At 40.5% G+C, this 9,325-nt stretch overlaps 1 protein-coding gene across 1 annotated transcript; it reads left to right on the forward strand.

The window, feature by feature from the left end:
- Nucleotides 1-234: 234 nt before the first annotated feature.
- wdr45b (WD repeat domain 45B) lies at nt 235-9,319 on the forward strand. The gene is made up of 10 exons (XM_035672180.1): nt 235-573; nt 1,705-1,779; nt 4,551-4,652; nt 5,388-5,475; nt 5,881-5,975; nt 6,766-6,956; nt 7,068-7,153; nt 7,895-7,996; nt 8,137-8,258; nt 9,165-9,319. The coding sequence occupies exons 1-10, from the start codon at nt 507-509 to the stop codon at nt 9,269-9,271; spliced, it is 1,035 nt and encodes a 344-aa protein (XP_035528073.1). The 5' UTR covers nt 235-506; the 3' UTR covers nt 9,272-9,319.
- Nucleotides 9,320-9,325: the final 6 nt, after the last annotated feature.

The following is a 9,325-nucleotide window of genomic DNA, read 5'->3' on the forward strand; positions in this document are numbered from 1 at the left end:
AATATAACGTAGCGTCTCCTTAAATAGAGTACATGATTTCATACATATTGACTTTCCCCACATATCTTAATCTACTAGTGATCTAGCTACATTTAGTGTATGTTTGCGTCATTGATGTCGATATGTTACGTCAGTAACCACCTCAAATCAGTAATCAAATAATGGATAACGGCTGCTGAAGTCGTAGTTAGGTGGTGATTAAAACTCGTCTTTGATCAGTGCTCTTCTCACAAGCACTGATACGTGTTTACTTTTAGTTAATACCACTAATGCAGATAATAATGAGAGTATTTTAGCGTCAGATATTTTTTAAAATACGTTATCAAAGTTGAACGAAAACTCCCTTTAATCTTGAGTGGTGACAGCTCTCTCCGAGCAGGAACCAGCCTCCGTTGTTTTCCTTCTTTCTGCCCAGCAGACTCTGGAGGAATGGTAGCCGGTTAGCTGTTCAGGCAGCAGCTTTTGGATTAACTTGTTATCTGGCATTCGGTTGTTCTGTTAAAATAATGAATTTACTACCGTCTAATCCTCACGGGAATGGGCTCCTTTATGCTGGATTCAACCAGGATCATGGTATGACATGTTTTTTTTCTCCCAAATGGAAATTGGCAACGTCGTTGATGCTAAGCTAACGTTGCTAAACAGATGTCTTCCCAGAGGATACATTTACCATGGAACTGTTTAACAACAAAATATAACTTAACTATTTTATGCTTGAAGTTATCTATCGGTAATACTGCTGCGCCGTTTTCAAGCGTTAACTCAAAGTACCGAACATTAAGTTAATGTTAGCTTTAGCAGTGGCTAGCTGACGTAGCTAGCTACTGCTAAAGCTAACATTACTTTATCTTTTTTGTTGTCAGTTATAGATAACACTTAAGTCAGCTAACCAGCTAATGTTAGGTCAACGTGACATGGGTCGTTAGGTTGGATACAAACATGTGGGTTAAGTTGAAGCACTCAATAAGAACAATGAATATGCAGCTAGGTGAACCAGCTAACTAAAATCGACCATGATACTACAACGGAGTAACAGCTAGCGTTAGCTAGCGAAGCTAAGTTTGACAGTTATTGTCGCATTATTGGATTATTGTTATGTTAGCTGCGTTTAAGATAACCCCAGTCCTTTATTAGTTTGCCAGTGTTCAAATGTAACGTTAGGTAAATGTATATTTGTTTGTGAATAAGTATCTGTACGTTGTAACACTCAGGACTGTTGAGTGTTGTCTTCGCTCCCCACCCACACACATTTACACAGGCCGTGAAGTTAAAGTATTCTTTTTAATTGGTCTAACTTAACTGTAACATAATGAGATTAGTGGTGCAGGGTAGCTTTGTCACAGGTGACGGTAGTGTGAAGTAAGCTAACCTAACCTCACATGACCCCACAGAGAATAGCTATGGCACTCAACATCACTGTCATGTGTCACTTTTACATGAATTCCTCCAGAAGTTAATAATTTGTCCTATGCTCTGTGTCAGCTCTGTATTTGTCTCTTATCACTGCACTAGGGCCAGTTGGTCCAGCTGAAATGAGCACCAGTGTCTTTATGTTGTGTGTTGCCATTAGTGTAAAGGTTGAGGGTGTTGGGGTGTTTACAGGGGAAATAACAGTGAAAAGCTCCTGATGTGAGCAGTGTTGATTGACGTCATCTTTAGTTAGTGATCAGTTTCTGATGGCTGCTTCTTCTTCTGTCCCTCTAGGATGCTTTGCCTGTGGAATGGAGAATGGGTTCCGTGTCTACAACACAGATCCTCTTAAGGAGAAGGAGAAACAAGGTAACAAGCTCTGCAGACATTAATGTTTATAATTAATATTAATTAATATATAATATAATACAATAGAGTGTATACCTACATGCATGTTCACTGAACAGTCTGCCAAGTTGCAACATATTGATTGTAGCTTTGCTCAGGCTGGTTGAACTGAACCCTGGTGTGTTTACCTCCTTGGTGCGGTTCAGGTCAGTGTGAACTCCTGACATGAGTGGTTATTTTTGGTGTGAACACCATTCGAACCAGCATAACATTGTCTCGTATTTGTCATTTAATTGGTTTTAAAAATCCTTTTTTTCTACTGGACTGGTGAAGTAGTAGTGCGTTTTCTCGTCAGAGCCAGACGTCTTATGTGATAAGACGGCAGAGCGTCTTCCTCGAAATGCCTGCATTATTAAACCATTTAATACCCGGTGCAGAGCTTTCCATACGCGCCGGCTCCCAGCCAAACAGCCAACTTCTCATTTAAATGCAGCCAGCTACTTTTATTGCAGTAAAAATGCAGTATTATGTTACAGAGAACATTTCTCACTACTGTAGCTTCACTACAGCAACTGGTGAAACACAAGGTAACATTTATTGTGAAGTAGTCACAGGAAATTCGATGTGCTTGTCAGTGAGATTAGCAAAATGCATCTACAAAACAAGACAATGGTCCTTTTTAAACAGAGAGTGATGGAACAAGAAGGCAGAGCACGAACCAAGTATCAATATAAGTTTCCTGGGTGTTACCTAATTTCTGTCGGGCGAGGCTATTAGTGGAAAATAGAGGAACAATTTTTAAATGAAACACACTAATGTAAATATCGTGACACTGATTATAGGTAAATCTTTTCCCCTAATCAACTGATGTATTTCTAAGCCCATTTGAAGTTGAATGTTCAGAGCACATGATCTGGACAACCAACAGTTGTTTCTGTTGTCAGTTTTTTTTATTTTCTCATTTAATCCGATAACAGTTTAGCCCATAAAATGTCAGAATATAGTGAGAAAAGCCAGTTGCAGTTTCCCAGAGTCCAAAGTGGCGTCATCACATGTCTTGTATTGTCTGGCCAGCAGTCTTAAAACCTGAATATATATAGTTTAAAGTAATATAAAGCAAAAAGGCAGCATATGAGAACTAAGGTTTTTTGGCTTTATTAAATAATTAATCAATTACCAAAATACTTGCTGATTTATCTTCTGTCAGTTGACTTCACACTGCTACTGCTTTGCCATAAAACATAATCAATTCATCTACTGAGGATGCTGCTCCTTTTTCCAATCCTTCCTCTGCAGCTGCACCAGCCCATGAAAAAACAATCTGTCACATTTTCATCGAGGAGTCACAGTTACAGTATGATTTAGCTCGGTTGTCAAGAGATGATGGCGGTCCAGTTCATTGTTCTACCTGATGGGGTTTATTGTTGGTTCCAGCCCTTTCTGTTGATACAGGAATGAGAAGGACTTTGTTTTTGGTGCCCTGCATGTTTAGTCTTATTGTATTTATTCCCTCCAGAAAATACTGTAAGTGGTGCAGTACTATAATGTTTAATCTTTTACATTTTATTTTTGTTGAACAATGACAAGAATTGTGTGAGTGTGTGTGAGTGATGGCATCATTTTCTTGTTACTTTCGGTTTCTTTGTGCCTAATGTGTGATACAAATACCAAATCTACTGTGATAGTATTGTAAAAATAGACATGTCCATTGTTTGAAACCAGTGGTTCCCAACCTGGGGGTCGGGACCCCGACTACGCCAAAGTGTCGTGGCCTTCTTGATTTCAAGGCATGCTAGAAAACATATACACAATAGACCTACATGTCAGCATTTGTTTCACTTGTGTAAAGTAAATGTAAATTGTCTGATAGAACAATGGTCAACTGTCAGGGACAAGAAAACACTGAATTAGTCAAAAAAGAAGATTGTTAAAAAAATCTGCTCAAAATACATCCAAATCACTGTTTTTACACAAACTTCTTGCAGTTTCTGAGTTCATTATTTGGATTAATTACAGTTTTTAATACAGCATAGTCAAGGGTCTGTTTACTAAATGATAGAAAAGGTGTCCCTTGAGGAAAAAGGTTGGGAACCACTCATTTAAGTAAAAATATCATGAAGGAAAAACATGGATTGGCAAATTAATGACAAATGATTATTAATAATTGATATTGCAGGCAATTTGTTAAACGGTTCCTTTCCACCCCAAACTGTGACAATAGAGGAAGGCTCCGTGGTTGACAACTAATTTGAAGTCCTCGCTCAAAGCTATTTGGCTTACGACTGCAGAAAAATAATCCTAACCAGCCACTTCTGCTGCAGGAACAAAGCATTGAGGCAGAATTGCAACTCCTTAAATCTGGAGGGATATAAGAGGAAGTTCCCCCACATGACTTGGCACATGACCTCCTCCAAAAGTTACTTTTCTAACTCTAAGGAGTGAACTGCTAGAGGTCAGGAGCTGACCAAGTACTCACACACAGGCCCAAGTGTGGTCTTTTTCTCTTTTATCCACGTGCAGTTGTTTGATGAGGCCTTTACAGCAGCCCTCTGTCCTGCTGAGGCTATGTGTGCTGGGGTGGGTTCTCATTGTGTGGAATGCAGAGGATTTTCTCACTGTGGCTCTGTTGTGGGGAGCTGAGCCATTAGAGATGAGTAAGCAGTATGCAGATGTTTGAAGCACAGTCAGCGGTGACGATAAGGGCCCCATTCTTTTCTTCCAGTAATTAACACTTGTACTTGTTGTACTGCTTGTTCTATTTGATGTTCACCACCGATGACGTTGACTTTCAGAGTTCCTGGAGGGCGGGGTCGGCCACGTGGAGATGCTGTTCAGGTGTAACTATTTAGCCCTCGTGGGAGGAGGAAAGAAACCCAAGTACCCAACCAACAAAGGTATGTTTTGGTTTGTTGATGGATTGCATTTTTTTGTTTCTTTTTTACAATGCCAGCAGTATTGTTTGCAACGGACTAATGCCAGGCCTCTTTTCTGACAAATGATTGCTTGTAGTTGTAGTAAATCACTGAATTTCCTCAAAAAAGACAACATAAGAAAATGAAAAGACTTTAATTTAATTTCCAAAAAGTAAAGAAAGTTTTCTGTTGCCTGCAGTAGGCAGTGGTGTTACTTATAAAATGTTTGTGTATGTGATTATAGGCCTTTGGCAGCCGTTACACACCCATAAACTAAAAGTGGAGTTATTGTGACAGTGGATAGTGTTAAAGGAGGCTGTTCAATGTTTGTAGCGTTTCAGTCAGCACCATCAGACCTGCAGCAAATACTCTCTACTGCAGCTAAAGTCGCTACAAAGCTCATAATGGGAGTTAATTTGAGCAAAAATTGCATTTTTTTTGTCAGCTAATCCATCCATGTGTTAATTCAATTAATTACATCATATGGAGTTATTTTTGAATAATAAAATAAGCTATGTTCTAGGTCATATTATCCCTGCTGGATTACCATTATACTAGCACACTTTTGGCCAGTATGAATGTGACACCGGTAATAAATTGCTCTCTATGTAGTATTAAAAGGTTTTGTACTTGGTGAACCCTGCAGGAATTAGCACCCCACTTGGCCCATTTTACTTATGTCACTGTGTTGAATATTTTTCCTTTTTGGCACTCTAGTGATGATCTGGGATGACCTGAAGAAGAAGACCGTTATTGAGATTGAGTTCTCAACAGAAGTCAAAGCAGTGAAGCTTCGGCGCGACAGGTAAAACTAAAAGTCCCACCCTGAAGGCTGAAATGGACTTGAAAGCAACTTTTAAAGCTGTTCAGGGATTGTCTTCTGTCATTTTGTCGATGGGATTTATTTCATCATTGGTGTTGCAATAGAATTGTTGTAATATATCAATGAGCAGATGGGAGGTTCCTCTTAAGGCACAGCTTTGTGACAGACATACAACGCTCTTTCACATGTTTCTTGACTTAATCACACAGCAGTACTGAGGTGATGAAGCAGCCATACTAGTACTTTACTTGGTATCTGTTGATTCTCCCATTGGTTGTGAGTTGAGCTGTTTTTATCCCTGGGGGTGTCAGATTAATAGTACACTTGAATGCTATGAGAGTAGATTTTTGGACATTTAGTTAAGATTTTAGTGTGTTTTGTTTTCAGGATTGTGGTGGTCCTGGACTCAATGATCAAAGTCTTCACCTTTACCCACAACCCCCATCAGCTGCATGTGTTTGAGACCTGCTACAACCCCAAAGGTCAGTCCACTCTGTTCACTGATTTCAAGTCTGTTGTGCTTTACACACTGGTTACACTACATGACTGTATCAGAGTAAGATCACTGTACTGTTCACACTACACAACCCTCTGTGTTGTAATCAGGAGTCTTGAAGTTATTGAGGTTTTCACTGTGGTGACTGATCCCCAGGAGGTCCCACACTACAAGACCTTTCACAACGAGTCTGTCTGGTCTCCAAACTACGTTTCATCAGGAGTCATTAATAACAAGCACATCATATTTGATTAGGAAAGTAGTTTAAAAACACGCACTAGAAGCTAAGTACAATAAGCTGATAATTCTCATGATCTGTCAGCGACAGTAATCAATACACACATTATTGAAGTATTTATCAAACTTATAACTAACAGCAGTTAACATCAGACCATCTTATCATACTATAGAATCAATTTATTGTTTTGAGTCATTGTTTAAGAAAGAATTTCCAAACTCTGATTTCAGCTTCTCAGATGTGAATATTTTCTGGATTCTTTACTCGTCTTTGGGTTGTGGACAAAACAAGACATTTGAGGACTTCACCTTGGGCTTTGAGAAACATTTTCTGGACAACTAATCGATTAATTGAGAAAATAATCAACAGTTTAATAGATAATGAAAATAATCATTAGTTGCAGTCCTAAGAATCTTTTAGACCCACACTTTATTTTAAGTTGTAGTTCCAAAGCTTCCTATTGGATGCTGCAGCCATAAAGAGTCCGTATAAATGTGACACAGCTGTACGTTCTAAGTGTTTCCCTCGTCCTCCGCAGGTCTGTGCGTGCTGTGTCCCAACAGCAACAACTCTCTGTTGGCGTTCCCCGGGACCCACTCAGGCCACGTGCAGATAGTGGACCTGGCCAACACAGAGAAGCCCCCTGTTGATATTCCTGCCCATGAGGGGGCGCTGTGCTGCATCGCTCTAAACCTGCAGGGCACGAGAATAGCTACTGCATCAGAGAAAGTAAGCCAACCTAGAGCAGAATTGAACTGACAACAGAAAAACAATACTGCATGTTTGAACACTTGTTCTGTGTTTGCTGACTTGCGACTAAGCCGTGTTGTGTGTCCACAGGGGACTCTCATTAGAATTTTTGACACATCTGCAGGTCAGCTCATACAGGAGCTAAGACGAGGCTCTCAGACGGCGAACATTTACTGGTGAGCATTGAGCAATAATGCTGATCACATCTTTACTTTATAACATTGCAACAGTTCATGTGCATGACATTAAATTAACAAGATAGCCAGATAAAACTGATGTTGCTGTAGAAGATTGCTAAAAACATCTGCAGAATTGTCCAAAAACAATTCTTGACAACACAAAGACAAAGCAGGCTGTGTGCAGACAGCTCTTCCAGACATTGTCGTCTCATTTGCACCACTTGCTCTTCAAAGTCTCAAGCACACTCAGGATATTGACAAGTTGCGGCTGCACCGGCTGCACTGTGACTAAGAGTTACATTTCTCCATCTCCTCTTCAGTTCTCTGCAAGGTGTGTCAGACCACTTCCTTGCAGAGTCACTGTGAGAGTGTGGATGATGTAATAACAATAAAGGAAGTCTTATATGGTAACCTCATTAAAAGTTGATGCAACACTGCATGTTTTACAACCATATTCAAAGTGTGTGAGATTGAGAGAATCTGCTGCACCACATCAGTCGTTCCTACCTGGTCTAGCTTTAGGGTCTATATTTCCCATTAGACTTTAGTCGGTCCACACATCAGTTCAGTTAACAACCCAGTCTTTTTTTATTTCCATTCCAGTTTTTTGTTGTTATTTACCAAGTTGACCCTGTCAGAATGGACACATGGCAGACAGGGGTTATCAGTATGTGACTGAGCTCATGAAAGCTTGTGGTTGTATTGTTCTCATCATTCCATTTGCTCTGTCTTTTTCAGCATCAATTTCAACCAGGATGCTTCTCTCATCTGCGTGTCCAGTGACCACGGCACAGTGCACATCTTTGCTGCGGAGGACCCCAAAAGGAACAAACAGTCGAGGTCAGTCTCTGCTGAAGGCTTTTTATATAAATGATCTGTCTACTGCATGATAATGAACTCTTGTCTTTATCTGGATTAAGATAAATATAAAACTAAATGTTGATATTGGAGCCTGTGTTCTGTTTGTGTCCTCTCTGCAGTTTGGCATCAGCCAGCTTTCTCCCCAAATACTTCAGCTCCAAGTGGAGCTTCTCCAAGTTCCAGGTCCCCTCAGGCTCTCCCTGTGTGTGTGCCTTTGGAACAGAGCCCAACGCTGTCATAGGTGAGCTCAGTTCACAGCGCACAGCTTTTCAGGATGCAAGACTGTCTCATCTTGTCACAGAGTCAGAGGGATTTTACAGGAGACTCATGGGTCGCTCTGTATGCTGGTTGACATTATCAGGATTGCTGCAGGTCATGGGATATCTGTACTATGATATTTGAAGGATCAGCTCTCTCTTGGCTCTTATTTTGGTAGTTTTTGGCCATCATTTCTATCAGTGATAATACATTAACTGTTGACTACTGGGTCGGAGCAAGAAACACAATCCTACTTACTCAGATGAGAAAACGAATAGGAACAGTAAGATTATTCCCAACTTGATATTGAGTTCTCTAATTGTTGTTTGCTTTGTTTCCCCTAACCAACAAGTATCAAGTAACTAACTGATCAAAGAAATGTGTTGAAATATGTTCTGTAAGTGGGGCTGCATCAGTCTCTGTCATGACTTTCATCATTTCTTATGTTGTCAGCCAGGTAGCTTCGCAGCTATGTAGGAAAATGATATTCCCATTCCTGATCCCACAAAGCTCTGTAGAAACCGCCATCAATGAGCCCAACATAGCCCAGACGCCAAATATCAATACTGTTCATATTCTACTTCCACACAACAATCCATGCATCAGGGTTGCCTGACTGCATCGGACCAGTACAACTGACCAGTATCATGAATTGGATGGAGTTGTGAGTTGAGCGTATCGTTGCCTGGGAGACGCAGTGTTTTTGTTACAGTGGGGGCAAAGAGAGGAGGTGTGGATGGTGACATTGACTGTTGGTCATTTTAGGGTCACCCATGAACATGCCTTAACACCGTCGCTCTCAGCAGCACGCACTGTAACATAAAATACCAACAGCTTGTCTGTGTGTGGCCTCAGTGTGCTGACTCATTTCTCTCCCTCCACCATGCAGCCATTTGTGCTGACGGCAGCTACTACAAGTTCCTGTTCAACCAGAAGGGGGAGTGTTCCAGAGATGTGTACGCCCAGTTCCTGGAGATGACCGATGAGAAAATATGACCTTTGATCCCACCGGAGACTCTCTATTACACAGCCTGTTTTTTTTTTTTTTTT

The sequence above is a fragment of the Morone saxatilis genome, unplaced genomic scaffold, assembly GCF_004916995.1.
Source record: "Morone saxatilis isolate NCDOM2014 unplaced genomic scaffold, NCSU_SB_2.0 Contig1, whole genome shotgun sequence".
NCBI lineage: Eukaryota > Metazoa > Chordata > Actinopteri > Moronidae > Morone > Morone saxatilis.

Coding starts and splice junctions, on each gene's coding strand:
- wdr45b (XM_035672180.1), top strand. CDS start 507: ATGAATTTACTACCGTCTAATCCTCACGGGAATGGGCTCCTTTATGCT. Junction 574..1,704: donor TGGATTCAACCAGGATCATG/GTATGACATGTT, acceptor CTGTCCCTCTAG/GATGCTTTGCCTGTGGAATG. Junction 7,997..8,136: donor AAAAGGAACAAACAGTCGAG/GTCAGTCTCTGC, acceptor TCCTCTCTGCAG/TTTGGCATCAGCCAGCTTTC.